Below are 23,693 nucleotides of genomic sequence, written 5' to 3'. Positions count from 1 at the left end.
CAACACCTCCAGGGAGGGGCGACCCCACCAGCTCTCTGGGCAGCCCAATGTCTGACTACCAGTTCCAACGTCTGACTAACCGAATAGTATTTTTTCTAATTTTTTTCTAATTTCTGGGTTTGATTTTTTTTTTCCAATATATAATTGAATTTTTTCTAATATTAAATCCGAATCTCTCCTCTCTCAGCCTGAGGCCATTTCCTCTTGTCCTCTTACTGTGCTTGATCTGGAAACCTTCCCACTGCTACTGAGTGAAGCTGTGATGAGAGAGCACAACTTTCTAAAGAATCCAGCAAGCCCATGGTCCATATTCCAGCAGGTTTCGTGAGCTTCTCCTCTGTAAAACAAAACACACTGTACTTGGCATCAAGTACGACAGGGAACACAGGGCACAGCAATCTATCAGGAGGGAGGCGGAAAAGGGAACAGTAGAAGAGATGGACACCTCACTACAACCTCCTTTCACAAGTTGTAGAGAGTGATAAAGTCCCCCCTGAGCTTCCTCCAGATTAAACAAACCCAGCTACCTCAGCTGTTCATCACAAAACAAGTTTTCTAGACCTTCCACAAGCCTTGCTGCCCTTTGCTGGACATGCTCTAGCTCCTGTGTCCTTTTTAAGGTGAGGGGCCCAAAACTGGACACAGCACTTGAAGTGCATCTCCAGAGGTCCTTCCCCATCCTCCAGAGGGATGCAGCCCGTGGGACACATGGAATGGTTCCTTGGCAGCTCCTCCCTGGGCAGCAGGGCAGCCCCTGGCTGTGAGGCTGAGCTGCTCAGGGAAACCAGAGGCCTCCCTGTTTAATCATCAAAATCACACCAGGAGGTGTTTCACTCAGCTGGTGATGCTCTCTCTGCAGACAAAGTTAAAATATGACATGTAGTTACTTAAAAAAACTACTAAACTGCCTCCAGCGTGGTTTAATAAAGTGGTTTTTAACAGAGGGAGAATTTAATTGAAGAACTTTCAGGTAAAAAGGGCTGTGGTCAAACAATGCACCTTGTGACCATTATTTTCCATTCTTCATATAAACTGATATACTTTCACTAGAGAGGGCAGAAATGAAAGCAAAAGTTGTTCTGTAAGCCCTGGATTTAGAATAGTTCTCTAAGCTCTCAAAACTCTCTTCAAACTTCAGTGGAACAAAGCTGTTTGAAAACTGACTTTCAAAGAACATTGTAGTTTTGCATATGTCTATAAATACCAAGTTCATGGGTTCACACTGATTTTTAAGGTCTCTGATTTTTTTAATCCAGTGTACTGAAATTACTTTTATGTGGCCTGCACAACATTTGTTGGTGCCCCCCCAATATAGAATATTTTTTTTTACAGATCTCTGAATGGAATTAACATAGAAAATATTTCATGACAGGTGATATATACAAACATAGCTTATTTCTTGTTACTTTTCTACAGACATAGACACAAAATACAAAGTTTTACAAGAGTGGCTGAACTGTGCTGTAACTTTTGCTTTATTTGATAGTGTAATGCCTAGCCAAGTGTTGCATAAGATTTTCTTGGAAAAATCACTAGCATGTTGAATTTGCCTTCCCTTTTTGGGATGAGTTGGGTTTGTGTGGTTTTTAGCATTTTTGCTGAGCGCCTCTAGGTGTCAGGATTATTTTTTCAGAATATGTAACTCATCTTAAATTTCTCTCACCACAATGCTTTCCTTATAAAACCCTTGTGAATTCCACCTCTCTTCCTTACAAATAGGCATGTGTTCATAAATAGGAGCCCATAGAGCCACATTAGTGGAGTTTGGCAGATTTAAGGAATACAAACACAGAGGGGGAAAAAAGCAATCTGTAACTGAGTATAGAACATTCACTGTACTTCAGAATTTTCTCAATATTGTTACAAATTTATTAGTGAGCTACTTTTTCCCTGCAAACTATCTAATACCTTAATTTGGAATAATTAAAAAGTTCCCCATTCGAGCTCCTGGCAAATACTTATTTTGTTGTTACAAAGGTACATTACTATGTGGAATTTAGTTTTTATCATGTTTTATCATCACATATAAGTAAGTGTTCATTTCCAGGCACTCATCAGCAGTTAGATCACTATCTAAAAGCTTAGAGCCCATGAGATCAGTAGGTAATCAGCAGAATAATTACTCTTAAAAGGTCTTTACATTTCCTATATCTTGACTCAGGTCAACTGTGAACAAACTCAGCAACTGTGACACAAGTAAACATACAAAGTAAAAAGAAGCAGGTACCAAGTGTTTGAAGGTGCAGATGGGGAATGGTACAAGAGATGGTACTGGGGATAAACAGTCACAGAGCTGAGCAGCATATTTGAAGAAAACTGCTGCATTAGCAGGAAAGAAAACAATTTTTGAACTGTAAATGAAGGAAACAACATATGAAAAGGAGCATAATTGTACTTCCCAGTTAAAGCAGTGATTGCGGAAATGCCCCTGGAATCCAAGCTCCAGCAGGAACAGAGGTTCCACACACTTGGGGTTCAAGGCAACACAGGAAATTGCTCTAAGGAAATAAGCCATTTTCAGTATAGATAGGTAAAATGGGTCACACAGCAGCAAGATTCAATAAAAATATATAGTCAAAAGACAAGTTTTAGTCATTTTTTTACCAAGTAAAATATGTTTGACTCTGGGTTTCATTAAGAAACTACACTCTCAGAAAATAAGCATTTACTAGGGCAACGATGAAAGACATATGGAGATCTAATTTTTTTTCAGAAAACAAAATTTCAGCATTTTACTGTCATTTAAACAGCTTGCATTGCTAATTCGGTATCTTTAAATTCCTTATCCAGCACTGGAATGAAATGCTTTAAATACATGAGGAAAATTATGCATGGATTATGCTCAGTTTCCAAAAGTAACATTTTTAGAATTTCTTGAATGTGTAGTCTAGAAAATAAAGTCTATATATCACAGAATCCCAGAATGGGTCAGGTTGGAAGGGACCAATGTGTCAACTGGTCCAACCTCTCTGCTCAAGCAGGGTCATCCCAGAGCACGTGGCACAGGTCTGTGTCCACACAGTTCTGGAATATCTTCAGTGGGGGAGACTCCACAGCCTCTCTGGGCCATCTGTTCAGTGTGTGGTCACTGCATAGTAAATAAGTTCTTCCTCAAATTCAGATGGAATTTCCTGTGCATCAGTTTGTGCCCGTTGCCTCTTGTCCCACTGCTGGGCACCCCCAAGCAGAGCCTGGTCCATCCTCTGCCCCCTCCCTGCAGACACTGACAGACGTGGGTGAGGTCCCCTCTCAGTGTCTCCTCTCAAGGCTGAACAGCCCCAGCTCCCTCAGCCTTTCCTTGTCACAGAGATGCTCCAGCCCCTTCATCCCCTCTGTAGCCTCCTCTGGGGGGGCACCCATGGCACCGTTCAGACCCCTGAGCTCTCCCACATCGAGGATTCATCTCTCCTCGTACACATCCACGGAATCACGAACAGTTTGAGTTGGAAGGGTCCTCAGGGGCAGGTGACATCGCAACGTGTCCAGCTGGGGTTTGAGCATCACCAGAGCAGGAGACTCCTCGCCCTCCCTGGGCAGCCTGTTGCAGTGCTCTGCCACATCTCTGCGGCAATCACAGAATCAACCAGGTCGGAAAAGACCTCTGAGATCATCGAGTCCAACCTTTGAGCCAACACCACCTTGTCAACTGGACCATGGCACTGATGCCACATCCAGTCTCTTCTTAAACACCTCCAGGGACCAGGGACGGTGACTCCACCCTGGTCAGCCCATTCCAATGTCTGATCACTATTTCTTTGAAGAACTTCTTCCAGCCTAAACCTCTCCTCACACAGACTGTGCCCTCTGGTCCTACTGCTGGTTCCCTGGGAGTAGAGCCCGACCCCCACCCCGGCTCCCCCTGTCAGGGAGTTGTAGAGAGCGAAAAGGTCTCCCCCGAGCCTCCTCCTCTCCAGGCTGAGCCCCCCCAGCTCCCTCAGCCGCCCCTCACAGCACCTGCGCTCCAGTCCCCTCACCAGCCTCGTCGCCCTTCTCTGGACACGCTCCAGCCCCTCAACATCCTCCCTGAACTGAGGCCCCAGAACTGGACACGAAGGGCAGGGCTCAGCCGCACCCTCCGCCCCGTGCCCGGTGTCCGGTGTCCGGTGCCCCGTGCCCGGTGCCCGGTGCCCGGTGCCCGCTCCCGCCGCGCCCGCCCGCGCCAGGCGGTGCCCGCAGGGAATGGTTGCCGCGCCCGCCCGCACGGGGCGCGGTGCCGCCTCTTCCCCGCATGCGCGGGGCGGGCGCAGCGCCGAGGGGGCGGTGGCGGCGGGCGGCGCGGGGCGGGCGGGGGGAGCGGGGCGGCCCCGGGCACGGCGGGAGCGGCCCCAGGAACCCCGAGAGCCGCGGGGATGAAGGACCGGCTGGCGGACCTGGCAGAGGTGCGGAGAGGGCAGCGCGGGGAGGGTTGCGGGGGAGGGGGGCGCCGCAGTGGCCGCCCGAGGTAACGGGCAGGGCGGGGAGGGCTTTGCGGGATCCGGCGGTCCCTGTGGGCTGGGAGGGCCCCGGCTGCCTCCGCCATCCCTTCTCCGGTTGTTTTTACAGCCCCCCGGCGGACAGGCCCCGCGGTCACCCTGCTCTCGGGCCGCGGGGTGGGTTTGTCCCCCGGAGCTGCTCGGCCCTGGTGCGTCAGCGGAGCTCTCGGCAGCGTTTATTTTCCGCGTGTTTACAAAATGGTAGCTGGCCGTGTTTATACGCGCTTTTCCTTTCCCTTATTTGTGCTTTGGAAACAGTATCCTAAAAAAAGAAGGGAGAGTTGAGTGTGCCGGGGAGGTACCGTCAGTCTGTCTGCGACAGGATATGGCCTGGGTAAAATAAAAGGATATTTGGCTTCTTTTTTTTTTTCCTTTTCCTGAAAAGAAATGGAAATGGAGAGCACACAGGAGTTCCTGTGATAGTTCCAGGACTCCACATACATGCAGAAGTTGGCGTGTGTTGAGCTGCATGTAAGGCTCGTTCACTTTAAAGAGTAACGTCATATCTTCCGGATCACAAAATACATCTTGGGAGCTCCATCTGTAGTGATGGGATTAGCAGTCTCTTTGTTTTCCTCTCCCGAAAGGATGAATTAGCAGCTGAAAAGTTTTAGCAGGATTAAATTACGGAATCTCTACCAGGAATAATGTTTTGGAGTCATGCCAAAAAAAACCCCAAAAGTGTCATTTCTTTCAGGTATCCTCATTCCCTTCTCCTGTTTCTAAACAGTCCAGGCTGTAGGAATGTGTGCCAAATTTCAGTAATGATGCACTGTCTTCCAGATAGAGGAAGGAACAAATGGTGATCCAAATTTAGTTTTTAATTTATAATCCTAAACCTGTACACTTAATTCTGGCTGAGGGGAAGCAGTAGTGGTCTGTTGTGTGAGTTTTTAATTTAAAAAAATCAACTCCATGCCCTGACACTCCCCCCCCATTGATATTGTTAGAAGTGTTTAAAGCAGCTGTACGTACAGGTTTTAGGCCAGCTTTAGTGTTTGACATCTGAACACTACAGCAGCAAACTACTGCTTTAACTGCTGCAGCAAACTACTGCTTTAACTGCTGCAGCAAACTACTGCTTTAACTGCTGCAGCAAGCTACTTTAAACACTGTGGTCAGAAATAATGTATTAACATATATTTGCCTATTTTCCGAACTGCTCGGGTTTGATCAGTGTAGTTTCATTGCATTTTATTTGGCTAAATGAAATAGTGAAGAGTAGAGCATAGACATTGTGGTTTTCAAACAGGCCTAGGCCTGCAAAATCTTCAGGAATAACTGTGCCTTGCCTCTTTCCTTTAATATAAGGATTTCATTAGATGTTGCTTTGGTCATGCCTTACCTGTAAGTTCCATCCACTCCATTTCCCCCAACAGGTTGTTTAAGAGATCCCAGTGCTGTAGTCAGTCTACACTGACCTGTTTCAACTGAGCACAGCATTCCCTTTAGCAGAAATGTTAATTTAACATGTGTTAATTTAACATGTGTTTGTTTGTGCGTTCCTGATTTTTTTTTGTTTTGGACAGCAAGCAAACTATTTTGTCATTCAAAGTTGTAAGTTTTTCCCAGATTTCCCCTTATAAAGAAGAGGGAGAAATGTTACCTGTCAGTGTTCGTGGCTCATTAACATGAAGTTAACATGTTGATATTTTTAATACGCTGTATTTAGGTAGGTAAACAGTGCTCAAGTAGTTGCTGGAGAAAGAAATTGTTGAGGACATGCAGATTATGAGCCTTCAGATAATGTTGCTTCCTCTTGATTTCTTAGCTAGAAGGAGTTTTGTAAAGTACGTGCTTTTTCAGAGGATAGCAAACATAATTGTATTTGTTCAACTTTAGGAGATTATTTTAATGTCATTTATAAATTATTCTGAGCGGGCCAAAATGAACGTCTTGCAGCTGCTTCAATTGTCATTTAATACAATTACTTAGAGAATTGATCAAATCCCAGACTGGTTTGAGTTATTTTGAGCACAAATAAGTGTAAGATTAAAAGGTTCTCTCTGATCCAATACACTGTTTTCAGCAGTAGTTTACAGTAGATATTTAGGGAAGGAAAAAAAAGACTAGTACATAGCTGTGATTGCAAAATATTCTCCCTCCGTGGTTTGATGTTCACAGATAACAAGTCCATCTTGAAATAGCTTTAAAAGAGCCATAGAATCTGTGTTCACACACCCAGATGAGCACATTTAGCTTGTGTCAGGTATTAAAAACAGATGTCCTTTTAAAGGTCTGTTTGTAAAGCTCATTCATACTTTTTTTGGTTTTGTTGTTAAATCCTTTAAGACAGGGAGAAGATGTAAACCTCTGCTCATGTGTGATGTTTTAGATCTCAGGTTCGGGGTGCACTGTCCACATGGCTCAAAACTTACCACCTTGTTGGATGCTGAAGTGGATGCAGAGCTCTCCACTGGAATCCATTCTTTGTGCTTGATTGGTGAATCATTTAAAAAGTTTGGGGTTTATATTCCTTTACTCTTGAGTGTTAATGAAGATATTTTACATTTAATCTTTGAAAAATGTTTATATTTGACTGTAGCTTTTTTTTAAACTAGGACCTATAAACAGAACTGCACTGATTTTTTTCCTAAAGTATTTCTTGGACATTCACTTAGTGCCCCCAAAACTGTTTAGGAATGAGTGAAAAACAAAGTCACAGGAGTTAAAATTGTTAGAATTGGGTGGTATGGAAACAGATGCACAATGAACTTTTCCAGCAGGAGGAAAACACGACCGTGTCCTTTTTCGCCGAGTCAGCCTCTTACGTGAGACTTTGTTCAAACATGGAATTTTCTGAAGATGAGCTGTGTGCCTTCCACGTCCTAACAGTGGGAAGTGATTTATTGTAGATGGTTACCATATAATGTTTCCCTGGTTGTACAATAATGCTGCTAAATGCACGTTAATGATTGACCTGCCAGAGCTGCCTGACAGCTCTCCTGGGCCCTCTGTGAGCCCTCCTTGGCTGCTCTGATACAAAACGATTTCTGCACACGCTGATGCTGTGAGGAGAAGCTCTTAAACTCTGTAAGGTACTCCTTGGGCCTGCTTCACTGGGATAATGGGCAGTTATTATCCTTGCAGCCTGCCAGAGGAATACACGTGATCTGCACTGAGAAAGGACTAACCTTGAATTTCAAGGGCAAGTTGTAGTCACGTTTTTCAGTCGAAAGCTGTTTTTGGTTTCAAAGGTCAGTAATTATTAAGATATCTCCAGCTAGGCTTATTTCTGCAGTTCTGTGAGGTATTAGAAGGGACAAAGTTTTTAGGGCAGCATTTGCTTGGTGCTGAGAAGTGATACTGTCAGAATATGTGGATTCTGTCACGTGAACCGACGTTGTGGTTTAACCCCAGCTGGCACCTGGAGCAGCACATGGCTGTTCCCTTGGCCTCTCCCTCACTCATCCCACTGGGATGGGGGTCAGAATTGCAACGGGGGAAAATTCCTGGGTTGAGATAAACGCAGTTTGAAAGGTAAAAAGCTGCACACAAGCAAAGGAAAACAAGGAATTCATTCCCCACTTCCAGTGGGCAGGCAGGTGTTCAGCCATGCCCAGGAGAGCAGGGCTCTGTCACACCTCACGGGGACTTAGGGAGACAAAATGCCAAAGGTGTGCCCCCCTTCCTTCTTCTTCCCCTGGCTTTATACACTGAGCATGATGCCATGTGGTCTGGAATATCCCTTGGGTCACTTGGGGACAGCTGTCCTGCCTGTGTCCCCCCCCAGCTTCTTGTGCCTCCCGGGCTTCACAGGTGGGGTGAGGAGCAGAAAAGGCCTTGACCAGGCTCAGCTCAGCAGTAACTGAAACATCCCTCTGTCATCAACCCTGTTCCAGCACAAATCCAAAACACAGCCCATACCAGTTGCTGTGAAGAAAGTTAACTCTGTCCCAGGCAAAACCAGCACAAACAACTCCCGAGGAACTCGATCTATAGTTCTGTAAAGTTTATGGAGTTGTATGTTCCAGCCCTTCAGTCCCAAGGTCAAGGTATGAGCTGCAAACAGACTTTATTAGATTGCTCTTGGCATTGAGTGAAACTTTTTATCAGTTTTTTGTGATACTGTTTGTACTGGGGAGGTGAAGTCTAGGGGAAGTAATATGTTTCTGCTAAACTCAGTGATAAACGTGAGTCCTTGGTTGTGTGCTTGTCAAAAGAGCACATCACTTCAGTTGAAGAGTGAGCAAATAAGCTGTATTTTAGGTAAAAGATGATTTAAGAACACAGAGAACAGAGGCTGACAAACTCATCAGGTGTCTCAAGTGCTGATGTTTGAAGTAGGTTGCCCATAAATCCTTCAACAAATTGTAGGAAGCAAATTGATCTGTCAGTGGTGTCGCTGCAACCAAATATGAAAGCGAAATACAGGTGGCACTGACAGTGGGTTGGGTGATCCCGATGGAGCATCTCCAAACAGGACTTCTGAGGGAGAGTTTTGTAGCTTTGATTTGATTAGGATTCACTCAGGTGTTAAATGTTTTGATAAGATCTGATCAAACTAAAAGCTGACATGCCAGGTCTCTTAGCTGATGCTATTTTCACGATTTTTAATTTGTTATTTTTCTCTCAGTAAATATAAACAGAAAGTGTTCTTTTGCATAGGTAATGAAATTAAATGTCTTTAAAGCATAGCTCGTTCTTAAATATTAACTTTAAACTGGCAGCTTAGTAGCAGTGCAGTCTCTAGCATGGTAAAAAGTTGAGTGACTTCATTTGGGCACAGACTTCCTTCCATATTTGTGCAAGACTGTTCATTGATTACAATCTCTAAGGACAGATAATTTGAGTTCTAGTGATCATTTCCCCAAAGTCTTTAGTGACACACAGCACTAGGAGTGGTTGGAGGGTGGTTCAGGAGAGCAATGACAGCTCCATTCCTGTGTTTCACTTGGGGCATTGTGGTTTTCTCTTAGTATAAAACCCAGATGATTTCTGACAAACATATTGCCAGAGGGCTTTATGCATCCACTGGATTTGCAGGAAAGGAACTGTCACAAAGTATAGTAACTTCCCTTGAAGATTTGGAGCACTCTTATATTTTGATGCATAAATCTTAATTGAGTAAAACTTCCTTTATTAGATAATAGCAGTGTTTGACGTTGGATTAGATGGCAGAATTGTCACACAAATAGTATATATTTCACCTAATTTAACAAAACCAGAACCAAAGGGCTTTTTGGGTAGTAGGATCAGAGGTTAGGAGCAGGGAGTGGGTGTTACAAGATCAAAGGCAGAGGGCCTTGTTCTTAGAAAGGTGTCGTGAACATGACAATCCCTCCATGATACCTATCCTGTAGTTTGTTTTTTTTCTAACTGATAACCCCTTGACTGTATGTTTGAGTAATATTTTGGTTCAACACAGTTCAGGCAGTCTGTGCTCTACAAAGGGAACTGGAGAAGAGAGAAGCTGGAGCTCTTTGCCTTTCCCTGATGCCTGTTAATTCTCTGTTTTCCTGTGACAAAAATTGACTCTCCATTACTCTTAAGATCCCTGGATTGCCCTGGGCTGGCTCAGGGGTTTGGGAGGTGTGACTGTGGGAGCTGTTGGGCTTTGTGCCCTGGAGGTGTGGGAGAGCCTGTCAGCTGCTGTTCCGAGGCTTTATCAATTATGCAATGCATTTATAGTTTAGTGTAGTGTAATTATGTCTAAATTGGTGTGGAATGGCAGCCTTGAAAACACCTCAGGGCAAAAGTAGTAAGTTGGTGATGGCTTTTTGCTCTGGCTGTCGTTAGATATGTAGTTATTACATCACAAGGCAGCTCTCAGCACCTCTCTCTGTGTTTCTTTCACAACTCTGTAGTAGTCAGGTGACTTTCTGTGGCCTCTCTTATTTGTTTTTAGATGACAATCTGCAGCAGTGGAAGACTTTTTTGACCTTGCAGGCTACTGACAAAAATGTGTGTGCATTTGTGTAGCAATGTGGTACAAGTTGCAGTTGTTTCAGAACAGTATCTGGAGTTTTATTTCATAGATTTATTTTGTTGTCTCTTACAGTATAAAGGAAATGAAGATGGGGAGACAGTTATTATTGAAAAAGACCATTTCATGGATGACTTTTTCCAGCAGGTAAAGTTACAATTTTCACAGTGCATTGAAGATTTAATGTTTTCTCTCTATGCCTTCTCATTTCTGTAATTAGGTTTAACAATTCCCTTCTACACATACTCTCCAGTATGGTTTGTAATGGTTTGCCAAATTAAATGTTGGTAACACTCTCTGTTACTTATTTCAGGGTATTTTCTGTCTTTATTGCAGAGAAGTGTTTTTAACTCCTATTGACAAAGGAGTTTGCTAATAGAATTTTAAAATATTTTTATTAAGAATATTAGCACTTAAGTTTATGGCCACACAGAATATATTTGCTATTAAGAATTACATTTTTTATTTAAAAGTAAGATTACAAGCTTTTTAAATATCAACATTACTGGGATTTCTGTCATGTACTTACAAATGTTGCAATGAAATAATTTATGATTTTTATGACCAATTATTTTTTGTTTAAAAAAAATTTTACCCTGATTTATTCTAATGTCTTCATTGCTATATTTCTCTTCCTCCAGGTTGAGGAAATTAGAAATAATATAGCAAAAATAGCACAAAATGTGGAAGAAGTGAAGAAGCAGCACAGCATTATCCTGTCAGCACCAAATCCTGAAGGAAGTGAGTAAAAATTTTTAAGATTTCGTGCATGTGTGGCTAGATATTCTGAAATACTGTTTGTTTGGTTTAGCTGTTTGTAGGAATAAAACTTCAGGTGTTCAGAATGCGAAAGGTAACCCTATTTAAGTAACTATGTCCATCTTTAATATTGAATTAATACTTTCATTTGCTTATTTTTACCTTTTTGAAGTGTCATTTGAAAAAAATGCGTTTTCAGAATATTTGTTGCCTCATCCACACTTTTTCTAGTTCAAAACTCAGTTTGATACGGTGTCTTGAATTTGATTTTGTCTTCAGAAACTTAGAAGCTACTTACATTTCTTGTATTTGTGGAAGTTGGCCACTGAAGCTTATACTGCAGAGCTTTATTCTTTTACTCTCTTTATTCTTCAGCAGGGACAATGTCCTGTCTCCCACCACAGCTACAGTTAAGAGTTCCTCTAAGGAACCCTAGTTTTAGAGGCTTTAACCTCAAAGCTGGAATTGAAGTTGTGCTTTCTGATCAGAAAAAGTTTAGGGAACTTGCCCAGAAACATGGAACCTTCTGTGTTCTCAACCCTTGTGAACTCAGGGCATCTGGGCAGGGCTCAGAGAAAAGGGAAGAAAAGATGCTGAGATGTTTTTGCTCAGTGTTGCAAGACTGGCTTGACATTTATCATCTTGTTTCATCTCGTCGATGAAAACTGAGCTTTGGATGTTAGTTCTTTATTGTCCCCCTATTTTCTCTGTTTATGGATGGGTGTTTGTATTCTTACAAGTGATTTTGGGGGCTGCTTTTTGTCTTAACAGTTGTATACAGTTAATGAGTCTCAGGCTTAATAAGGGTTCATCTAAATGTTAAAAGTCCGTGGTCTCAGCTCATTTGTCAGCTTGTGTTTGTGCTAAAAATTGTATATATCAATAATGCATCTGAGTTGTGTAGGAACATGACAGCTCTTGTAAGTAATGTGTGTTCTTGTGATTCTGGTGTCTTCAGTGACAGAGATCTAGTTAAGTTCTTCATGAATGCTCTGTACAGAATTCTTCAAAACACATAGGTCAGACATAGTACAGTTACCTTAAGTGTAAAAGCAATGAATACATGATGAACAACACAATTTTTAAAAAAAGGATGAGATGAATCTGTACTTTCACTTGTATTTAGAACTCAGTAAAATTTAATTTTTGACTAGCAAACAGATATTACCCAGAAAGTGTTAAGAGAAACTGTGGAATATTTTATCACCTGGTTTAGTTGATGAGTTAGTAATAACATTTCCCAAGTGTAAGCCTGTCACAAGAAGCAGGAACCTGATAGTATGCTGTTACAAAAATGGTATTTAAAGTACTTAAGACTATAATAAACTTCAGCTCTGCATGGTTGTTCTGAGTACAACTATGAGGTTGCAAGGTAGAGTTGAAAATGGTTGCTGACTTACTGTTATCAATCATAAACAGTTTAAAAAAATTACTGCTTTTTTAAAGGAACAAAGGAAGAACTTGAAGAATTAAATGAGGAAATAAAGAAGATTGCTAACAAAATCCGGGCCAGGCTAAAGGGTGAGTTGTGAGCACAAATAAAACTGCTGTCACTTGCAATGAGTCAGGATAGGTGTTTATTGTTTAAAGCCCATTTTGCTACACCTTTTAAAATTTTTCCAGCATAATAGTGGTGTTACTCTGTTGAGGCTGTTGAAGTAATTACTGTGTTTAAAGATCTGTACCAATGATCAAAATTATTTTAAGATTTTATATATGTCACTGCCACCCCTGAAATATTAGGCATGTAGAGAACTTGTATGTGTAAAAAATAATAATAATATTTACAAAGTAATTGAGCTGCACTGTTAAATAACTGAACATGGACTCAGAGTATTCTTGTCTTGTTCTCAGCTATTGAACAAAGTTTTGAGCAGGGTGAAAATGCCAATCGGACATCAGTGGACCTCAGGATAAGGAAAACACAGGTATGAGCTCTTAAACTAAAGAAAATAGAAGGGTTTGAGTAAATTGGAGAATGACTTTAACTCTTCTGAAATAATTTCAGAATTTCACGTTCTGTTTTGGGGGGATGTGAACACCACTCTGAGTTATTGTGCAGTGCTATTTGCTGTATCAAAAAAAATAAATAAATGTTTCTGTTCCACCTTTTGAACTCCTCACACCCAGCACTCTGTGTTGGCTCACAAGTTTGTGGAGGTGATGACAGAATACAACGAGACCCAGACTCTGTTTCGAGAGCGCAGCAAATGTCGGATACAGAGGCAATTAGAGATCAGTAAGTGACCTGAATATGCTTGTTTAAAAAAATAAAAATTGTATTCTTAGTACCTCTCTTGTTTCTTGTTATTAAAAGATGGTGCAAAGCATCATCAGCTTGGACATCATCTGGGAGCACGTGAGAGAGAAGAAACGATTTTTGTGTGTGGCATAAACTCGATATTACTCTTCAGAACAGCTGTAAAGAAAATAGAGAAAACTCACTAAATCGTAAAAACTATTCAAAAAATTATCTTTTTCCTTTGCTTCATTTATTTCCAGTGTTGCAACTTTAAATGAAGCGTTAAGAAAAGCTGCATTCTGAAACAGCAAGTGTTATTAAAAGCCATTCCAAAATTAACATGCTTCTACAGGGACACTTGTTAAATTCAGCTGGCATAAAATCAGTGCTGCTGTTATATGTGCTCTGATCATCTGTTGCCTGACTCATGTATGAATGTTGATTATTAGGATGAGTGTTTAGAAGACTCCTGACTCTGAACTACAGAGTTCAGAGCATCTGACCTCTACATCTACCTTGGAAGGTGTCTGAAAATCTCTGTTTAATCTTGTGCCTAAAGTTGGCCCTTTTTAATGTCTCCTGTAGGAGCAAATATGTACATTGCTGAAATAGGGAATGGAAACAGCAACTGGCAAATTATAAGAAGACTTTGCTTTTCACATACTTCTCAAATTGGTCATTAGCCTCTCATGCTAATGGTCCAATTCAGCATTTCAGTAAAGTTTATTAGGCAAGTTAAGTTGTTTTTTGCTATATGTGTGAGGGGAGGGACACTAATACCTCAGTTCTTTTAAGTTCAAGTTGTTATGACCCAATTAGAGCCTTCAGCTTTTCTTAAGCACTAAAAATTTTAAAGCAGATTTTGCAGCATTCTTGGGTATTAACATCAGAAAGTAATACTCAAACTGTAGCTCTCTCCTGATAGGACAGAATTATATAAATTGGTACAGATATTCAGCTTATTTTACATTGGAAGAACAGGGCTTTGATATGGAATTTTTAAAACTGTACAATACAAATCTCTTGAATGTGTTGTGTAACTCATAACACTTTCATTTGTGGTACCAGTGTGATCAACAGGATTCAGTTTGCTTAAACATGCAGTAATAAATTACATGAATGGTTACTTGTACTATGAAAAGCAGAAGTGAAGGGGCACTGTGGGTTATCATCTTCTCTGTGTGGAATATGGATGGAATCCTGTGTTGGGAAAATCAAATTTACGTAAAGATTTTATTGCCCACACAGTGGTGGGGTGTGAGTGGGACATGACTGAATAGGTAAATATTGAATGTTTTATAAATACTCTCAAGTATCTCAAGTTCTTCCTTCTGAAGAACACTCCACTTCAGAAGGTTCATATGTACCTTGTAAATATTTCTGATCAAACCCTTCAATTTGACAAAAATCCCCAAAATGAACTAACCAACCAAGCAAGCAAAACCACTCCATGATCAGGAATTCTTCATGATAGCTTTGAACCTGTGTTTGTTTTCTGACTATCACTTGATACTTTGTGGGTTTTATTCTATGCAAAATGACCCTTGGTAATGGCTGACCACTACAACGTTTTATCCTGCAAAATGCTCGAAACAAGAATTGTCTTTGAATTGTCATCCTTCCAGAATGGTAAAATGTTGTGTTCCACACTGAACCAGTGATGTTATGTGAAGTCCTGTTGTTTTTATCCTAGCTGGAAAGACCACCACTGATGAGGAACTGGAAGAAATGTTAGAGAGTGGTAATCCTTCCATTTTCACTTCTGATGTATGTATTTCTGCTCCAGCTATGTCTCTCTTCTATTCTACTGCTCCTGCTCTTTAGGAGTGTGTCAGCAGGTCCTTACTTGTGTCCTTATCTTTGTCCATCCTCCCAAAGATTATATCAGACTCTCAAATAACCAGGCAAGCTCTGAATGAGATCGAGTCCCGTCACAAGGATATTATGAAACTGGAATGCAGCATAAAGGAACTTCATGAAATGTTTATGGACATGGCAATGTTTGTTGAGACTCAGGTAAATGAACCAATTCAAACACCTTTATGTAAGTGGTGGCTTTTTTCCTCAGTCTTCCTCTTTGCAACGTGCAGGAGCAGTTGCTTATGTTCAGATAGTGCAGACTTAGAGTGTTTTTGGCTGTGATTAGAATATAGAAAAGTTAATCACAGGAGGGTTTTTGTTTTGTTTTAAAGAAGCTTACCATCTCTGTGCTTGTAGGATATGCTTTCAATAACTGACCACAGTTAGCATATATAACATTTTCTTCACCATGCCTAATTGCAATATACTTGAACATTTTTGTGCATGTTTAAAAAAGAACAACTCTGTCCTGGAATGTTGGCTAACACCTTGGGAACTGAGGATTCTCAGACATGGTAAAGAACTACTGTGGTAGAATAACATGTGTGTTAGCAACTTAATACAGAGTACAGTTACTGCTCTGACTCATGAATGTGAAGGGCTTGACAAGTCCTTCAAGTCATCTCTTTTGTTCATAAACTTTGTCTTGACATGTATATAAATTTGTTCTGTTTGTAGTCTTTACATGCCAGTTACCCAACAAAAATATTTTTCGTTTCTGCTCTTAAAATTGTTTGACTCATGCAGGAAACTGAACAGAATAATGTTAGGAAATAAACTTTCCTGAAAAGGACTATTTTTTTAATTGGTTTTTGCTCTACAAGTCCTGTGTTGCTTTGATATTACATATACAGCCAAGAGAAATTGGTAGCAGTTTTCTTTTGAATTAGAAATGACCAAAAGTTCCTTGTGCATCATTCTTTAATGCTTTGCTGTTTACTGCTGCTGATTATTTCTTCTGGTGGACAGAAACACAGGTAACAGACTTAACTGTCATTTTTCACCAATCCTCCATTTCATTGCCAAATTTCATTCACCATAGTTAATTTGAATTTGTAATGTATTGACGTCCCTCCATTCTGAGGAACTCCTATGTGTGTGTTTCCTTGGATAACTGTTGAACCTTGTGTTAAAATAGTCAATTATCCTTCCCCACTTGCAGACACATCAGGGATTTCCCATCTCTATTTAGTTTGGGCTGTTAAAACATACCTCACACACAAAGGTATGTTTTCAGGTGTTCAGTACTTATTCCTGCAAAAGGGAATGTGCCTGCCCTGCCCATGAATGTTCCTTGTTTGGTGAGAACTGTGAGTCCTTGCTTCTCATTCCCTTTTCCCTTTACATATCAAAGCAGAAAAAACATCACCCACTAAAATGTGCATCGTTCCCTTGCTGAAAGTAATTGTTTTTCATTAACAAGGATCCATGGATTCCAATAATAGATTTTTTTTTTCCTTTGAAATTTCATTTTAAGGGTGAAATGATCAACAACATAGAGAAGAACGTGATGAATGCAACAGATTATGTGGAACATGCAAAAGAAGAGACAAAAAAGGCAGTTAAATATCAAAGTAAAGCACGAAGGGTATGTTGTCTTTCTTAGTTGTTCTAGTCAGTATTTTAACTTAGCACAGGATGAAGTGACCTTCAATTTTAGTTGAATTTTTGTTGCTGTATTCACTCCTTCAAGGTAGAATTAATATGTGCATTTTCCTTGTTTGCAGTTGTGCTTTTTAAAATTAGATAGGAAAATGTTGTTATGAATTAGTAAATTGCAGAAGGAGACTTAACAAAGGATTTTACAAGCAAACAAACACCCCACCACCTCAAACTGGAAGAAATCAAAACATTTCCAACGTGAACAAATTTGTCATAGCTAATATTAAAAAATTGTATTACCAGTAGGGGACAGAAGCTTCTTGTACTATGAAAACAGATAAGCAATTCATGCACAGCTAAGGGTGTATTCACAGTTTTTTTCACAAAAAGTTGTCATATGTAAAAACCCCAAAAGAAGAATTAATACTTTAAATTATTCAGATTCTAAATAAGCTTAAAAGTTTTTGGATTTTTTTATCATCGACAAACTTACCTGGATTTACAGGTATGAAATCTCCATAAGTGGTGTGGTGAAGCAGGCTTTTTTAGAATCCTCTCTCTAATTATTCATTTTACAGATGAATTAGGAGGATCTTCCCTCTGGAAAGGGAGTGACATTTTACCACGACACTGAAGTTGTGGAGGGTTTGAGTTCAGAGTAACGTTCAGGTGTTTTCCGTGGCACTTGTTTTGTGTCCTGGTGTCTTCCTTCCCATCAGACACCAAATAATATACTCTGAAATCAAACTAAGGAGTTTGTTTTTACATTATCAGTTCCCCTTTTGAGAAGCTGTGCAATTTTGTGAGGTTTTTTTATGGTGAGCTGAATTTGAGGGAATAGTGCATCTTTATTGATAGATACCTACACAGAGAGACCACACCTGTTGTATTTACAAAAGATTGTTTAAGAAGTGTCAAAAAGCCCATTTAATGTGTTTGTAAATGGTGACTGTACCATCTTTGACTGTATAGACATTATCACACTAGTTTACATGTAAACACTGTTTAAAAATGTTTATTCTTATGTATGCAAGACTACACAGAATAATTTATCTCAACTTGGAAATACTGCAGGCTTTAATAAAAGTGCTTGTGGATCTAAAAACAATTTAAAAGAACTGAGAATAAATGCATGTCTAAATGTGCTTAATATTAACAATACCTTGTTTTTTGACAGAAAATGTGGATAATTATCATTGTGTCAGTGGTGTTGGTTGCCATAATTGCTCTAATTATTGGTTTGTCTGTTGGTATTCGGTGATGGTTGGATAACCTCAGCATGCATGTCTTCCTGCCACTGTGGCAGTAAGTAACTAATCAACTAATTTTGCTCTTGTTTTCTCTGTATTGTTCTATTAACCCTTAATATCTGTGCAGTTATTGCTGGGGGGGGGTGGAGGGATGGAGCTGCATTGCTGGATCTTCCCTCTGTGTCCTCTAACAGCTCCATGCACGTGGATATTGCCAACTGACATCTAGTGGTGAACTGCTCAATGCACAGAAAGTCACTGCCTGACTCAGGAACAGGAGCAGATGAGACCAAAAAGCCAACTATTGTCTCCCACTCCTTTGAGTTTCTTTTTTTTTTATACAAAAAGTTCACGTTAGCAAACAATCTGCACTAAGATATGGAATGCTGGTTAACACTTGGAACTTTATCAGGTGGGGTTTTCTATAGTTTTAAGCAGAGCTTTTAAAAAAAGAAGTGTCTGCAACCAGGAAGTTGGCTTTTATGCCTTCCAGAACATCCTAAAATGACTTACTTTGAAGCTGTTTATTAATACCAGACTAAATGAAACAGTGGGAAGTAACAATGTGTTCATAAAAGGAAGTCTGCAGAGATTGCAGCTGGAATCTTAGGACAACAATGAGGCTTTTTTCAGTCTTCAGGTATTTGCTGTACTAATCTACCATTTCTTGTCAACACCTAGGCAGGCTAAGTAGAATTAACTAAGTAGCAATTAACTCTTTGCAATCCAGCTTTTTATATGTATTATCTTCCCGCTCTGTACTAAGTGCTCCAAGGGGTGTCAGTTCAGAGAGCTTGTCAGGAATTCAGGTTTCTGTACTAACACTCTTTTAATATCAGACTTTGAGGTTTGGTGTTATGGATTCTTCTCAGCTCTGGTTCATGGGCAGAGAACAGACTTTACTGTGTCATTGCTTTTAGTCAGAAATATCAGATCTAATGTCACATTTTGATGCATTCACACAGGACCACCTCTTTTGTTTTTTGTTTTCCCCTTGCAGCTCTTTGAGCTGTTACCCACAGAATGTTCTTACTGACATTGTCCTGAACTCCAGTGAGTGTGCAGGTGTAAAGGTCTGGGCAGGCTGCAAATGTTTATCCAGGGAGGGTGGCAGTGAGCAGTTTCTGTACTAAGACTTGACCTACATCTGTTTCTGTACGTCATGGTATTTACAGAAGTTGGGCACGAGTCATAAAAATTACCCTGGGAAGCAAAATACAGGCACCTTACACTCTGTCTTGTGGCTATGGTTACATGTGTGTTAGAAAACAAAGACCAGCAGGAAATCCTAGCAGTGATTAATCTCTGGAAAGAAAATCCAAACTCTCAGGTTGGGTATCAGTATTACTAATTTTCTGTGGCTCTGCATTTATTTAAACAAAGTGTTTCAATCTCGACTCTCTCTCTCTTTTTCTTGCAGAAATTGATGTTCATCATTATATGTGTAACTGTATTGCTTTTGATACTTGGAATTATCCTTGCAACAACACTGTCCTAGCAAGCACATTCCAAGAGTTATGAACCTTCAGCAACTCCAAAATACATCTTTAGTAAAACCAAACCTTGACCAGAAATGATGCCTTACACTGTTCCGTGATGATGACCTGTCATTAATGGCTCAAAATGAAAGCAAAATCACTCTTAATGTTTACTCATAAACAAAGATCAGAATGTATTAGGATGTGTATGGATTTTCATCAGAAACTAGGTTTGTAAGACTGACACTTGCTCTTAATTGTTTTGAACTAGAGTAACTTAGGGTTTTTTTCATATCTCAGTGTTATAGTTAAAATAGGGAGTTGAGAGACAATTGAGTTTTTGACTGTTTTGCTTTTTTTCCTATTGCTAACATAATTCTAATCATGAATTTAGTACCTTGCTGGTGCTGCCTTTGTTAGTACTCTTGTGAACATTTTTATGAGATATAGCCTTGTCTTTATTAATTATTTAGTCACCTTAACCTATATAAGCTTTATGCTTAAATATTTTCTTCTCCAACAAGTGCTAAAATATTTTAACCTGAAAAGACTTATTTAACTGTCTGCTTAGTGCATTACACCCGAGAAGAAAAAAAAAAAAAGCTTTTTTACACTTGGCAGTTTATTAATTTTTTTTCTTCAAGATAAATTGCTTTAAATATTTCCTTCCTATTTAATAAAAAGTTAGTTGGAACATTTCTGGCAAAGGAAGACTGCAGTGAAGCACACTGAATTTGCACTTGAGCAAAGGAAGCTGATGGATCAGTTCAGCCTTATTGTTCATATGAATATGACAAAAATTACATTATAAAGCCAAATCAAGTTTTCTTGTTTCGAGCCTTTGCTAATGCTGATGTATGAACATGGCACAGGAGGATGAACTCCTTCAGAAAATCTGCAGCATAATACAAACTAAGACACTGACTTGTTATGAAATGTCTGTATATATAACATATATGAAGTGTTTTAGTGTATACATGCCTGTTGTAATCCTAGCTTGCGTGACTTGAAATACTTCAAATGTACCCAAATAACTGCATTTAATGTTACAGGTTATTTTTGTATTTTTTTTTTTGTGTGTGTGTAAAATATTTGTAACTTGCCTTTGTGACTCCTCGTTGTTGAAGCATATCCATGTAGATATGTAGATCTAATTCTCTTACAGTGTAAATATAGGAAAGGATGATCTGTGCCTTTTTAAGCACAGTCTGAAACCACACTCGTTGATGTTTTCAGATACTCAGCTCTGATCTGAACTGCAGTGACTTGGTCCTGCAAGGTTAGAATCCTTCAACTTGCATTTTATTGGAAGTGTCTGAGATCAAAGTTACTCTGTAAACTAGAATTCAGTTTGACTTCATGAAATTCAGCAAAGTTTACAATTTATATTGTATGTATGAATATTCCTGCTTTGCTGTCCAAATATACTGTGAATGTGCTGGAGTTATTCAGATGTCAAACGTTTAAAAACCAACAAAAAATACTATTATTGGTCCTTTTGCAAGTCAGCCATAAAGAAGTCGCTTGAAAAATTTGGCTTCATTAATGAACAAATTTCTTTTACCTCTAAATCCAGAACACTCACTGATGTTTGTGAGGAAGTTTACAAGCAAAGTAAGGAAAGATTGGTTGCCTTAGTACTTGTTCTAGGTAAATATATTTTTTATTCTGTAGTTTTCTAGGTTTTTATCAGTATATATTATTTATACAGATACACAAATTACATAGAGGGGAAAAATCAGTCCTGTTATATTGTATTTTTTGTTTTTCTTTATAATGCAGTAATTTGCCCATCAAGACCAGAAATTTGAATAGGCTACTTGTTGTACAGCTGCCTCAATGAGTTTGTTTTAAAACAAAACACAACTTTGTTTTTCACAGGAGAATGTGAAATCTTCTTGGAGGGGAGTAAATCTCTAACCTATGCACTAATAAATTCATCTAAGCGAGTATCTCGTGTCTATTTTTATATTAAGGATTTTACTGTGACCCTTGTGAATATTCCCAGGGAGTGTTTGAATCAGGCTGGGATGTTTTTGCAGTGACACCTGTCAAACAATGGTTAAAGGCAGTGGGTTTCCTGAAACTTCTTACCAAGAAAGGTGTAGAGATGAACTGAGTGTACACAGAGGTAATGATGAAGAAAATAATGGGATTTATTAATTTAAACTATGCCCATGGGGGAGGCGTTTTCAGAGAAATGTTGAGGTAAGAAGTGCCCAGGGTTTCATTTGAGTCAGTGCTCTTTTCATACAAAAATAAGCTGTTATAACTTCTGTAACAGTCCAACAGCAGTGAGGGTTTGCAGCAGGGTTAATACCAAAGCACTTAGAAAAACGACCTATTAATGACTATCTGTCAGTAGAAACAAAGGCAAAACGTTAGAGAATCAGCTAAAGCTGTTTCAGATTCTTAATTCTGCCTCTGCTCTGTAGTGTAAAACAGAAAAGTTTTAGGCAAAGGAGGATTTGTTTAGCAAAGCACTATCTGAGTTTTAATGAATAAATTTAGAAGATAAATTTAAAAGACAAAGGGAATGAGGGAGCTGCTGCCTACGAGGAAGGATGCTTTTCTCTATAACAATTATTTAAAAATAAATTAGAAAAAAAAGTGGTTTTGAGAGAACAGTTTGAATGTGGGCTTTGGTTGTGGGTTTTTTTTATGGAGGGGTGGATGGGATGTGAATGGGGGTTTAAAGCCTTGGGTTACCCAGTGTTAAATTTGATGTGATGTGTTCATGTGGCTCATATGCCAGCTCTGAAAATAGCCATGGCACTGTCCCTGTGCTGCAGCCTCTGCACCTGTGGGGTGGCTCAGGGGGGGCTGGCAGGAGCAGACTTGGCTGCTCGGGGCCGTGGTGCCACCACAGCCACCTCTGTCCCACACGTGGGAGGTCCTGCTGCCAGCACAGGGCACCTACAGTGAGCATTTGGGAGTGGAAACAGCATTTCACAAGCACTTGGAACAAGTACTGAAGAGCGAAAATACTTTGGAATAAAGGGATTTACAAAGGGCAATAACTAGAGATGGTAAGTAATGATAAAATCCTTGTGTTTCTGTGTTGGAAGGAGCAGTGGCTGCTCTTTGCATTTCAAGCCATTTGACTGCAAATAGGGGAAAGAAGGATTTTGGTGTTCAAGAGGGAACAGTTCCTAGAAAATGGCTGAGTTATGATGCAAAGAGCTGACAATATGCAGCAGACTTTGTGAGGAGGAAGAAAACAAGGATTATTTTGCATACAAAATTATATTCCCTGTATCCAGGGTCAGCCCATGCCAGGTACTGTCAATTCAAGGTAAACTGAGCTGGGCAACATTAAACTGAGTTTAATGCAACTCAGTTTAGAGAGTGTAACTGGGCAGAGGTGCTGTTCGTGTAACTACATCACAGAGTGAAACACCTTTGATTTTGATTACCCTTTTAGGTATAAATATTTTTGAAAGAAACCAACAAAACACACTTTTTCTGTCATGGTGGTTCAGATAGTAGAACAGTATCTCTTAATCCTCTGTGGATGAATGGAATTGTTTTTCTACAGGAAGTCCATCAAACAAAATAACATTTTGCTAGTCTAAAACTTCTTAAGGAAAGAACCCAGCCTCGAGAAGAATTTTTTTCTTTGCCCTGTTGGTGGAACACATTTGTGTTCACTGAGGGATATAAATGGTTATTTTGAAGGGTATATTCTGGACTAAATGTAGAATATCTGATCATTAGACAAGAGGCAGGGGGTGACTGGCTGTGATATTTCCCAACAGGTACCCAGACAGCAGTTACTCTTTATGAGTCAGCTCAAAGCCCCTGAAATGCATCTTTGCCCAGTCAGATACTGTGAAGTAGAAGTGAAAGAATGGCAACTATTTGAAAGCCTGTCCAAGGCCTTACTTACTCCCATTTGTAGGTCACTGTAGACTCAAACCCTCATCAGGGCTATGACAGAGCTGTTCTGTTTGGCTGTGGAATGGGAATATTAAGCCCTGTTTTGTCCAAGTCACTGAAATGACTTGTCTGAGGTCACAGAGGATCCTTGTGGCAGAGCACAGTGTGTGTGCTCAGGTGCCCTTTGCAGCTTCCAAGACACTCTTTGCCTTTGCTGTGTGCAAA

The 23,693-nt window shown here is 40.0% G+C and overlaps 1 protein-coding gene across 3 annotated transcripts; it reads left to right on the top strand.

The window, feature by feature from the left end:
• The first annotated feature begins 4,269 nt into the window (after nt 1-4,269).
• Nucleotides 4,270-21,539, top strand: STX2 (syntaxin 2). 3 transcript variants are annotated; one of them, XM_051769144.1, is made up of 11 exons: nt 4,270-4,379; nt 10,474-10,545; nt 11,040-11,139; nt 12,604-12,678; nt 13,012-13,085; nt 13,288-13,396; nt 15,093-15,166; nt 15,278-15,415; nt 16,737-16,847; nt 18,039-18,099; nt 19,532-21,539. In XM_051769144.1, the coding sequence occupies exons 1-11, from the start codon at nt 4,350-4,352 to the stop codon at nt 19,630-19,632; spliced, it is 945 nt and encodes a 314-aa protein (XP_051625104.1). In that variant the 5' UTR covers nt 4,270-4,349; the 3' UTR covers nt 19,633-21,539. The 3 variants fall into 3 exon arrangements, with proteins under 3 accessions (XP_051625104.1, XP_051625102.1, XP_051625103.1); XM_051769142.1 differs by having other exon boundaries at nt 18,039-18,166; XM_051769143.1 differs by lacking the exon at nt 18,039-18,099.
• Nucleotides 21,540-23,693: the final 2,154 nt, after the last annotated feature.

The sequence above is a fragment of the Manacus candei genome, unplaced genomic scaffold (assembly GCF_025592945.1).
Source record: "Manacus candei isolate 608988 ecotype Guabito, Panama unplaced genomic scaffold, ASM2559294v1 h1tg000103l, whole genome shotgun sequence".
NCBI classification, from domain to species: domain Eukaryota; kingdom Metazoa; phylum Chordata; class Aves; order Passeriformes; family Pipridae; genus Manacus; species Manacus candei.
Note: the sequence above shows the minus strand (reverse complement) of the source record. Positions and strands in the feature narration are given on the sequence as shown.

Bases quoted from the DNA above. Each gene is read 5' to 3' on its own strand.
- STX2 (XM_051769144.1), top strand. From the start codon at position 4,350: ATGAAGGACCGGCTGGCGGACCTGGCAGAG. The intron at 15,167-15,277 runs GTATGTATTTCT...ATCCTCCCAAAG, and splicing joins CTTCCATTTTCACTTCTGAT to ATTATATCAGACTCTCAAAT. The intron at 15,416-16,736 runs GTAAATGAACCA...TTTCATTTTAAG, and splicing joins CAATGTTTGTTGAGACTCAG to GGTGAAATGATCAACAACAT.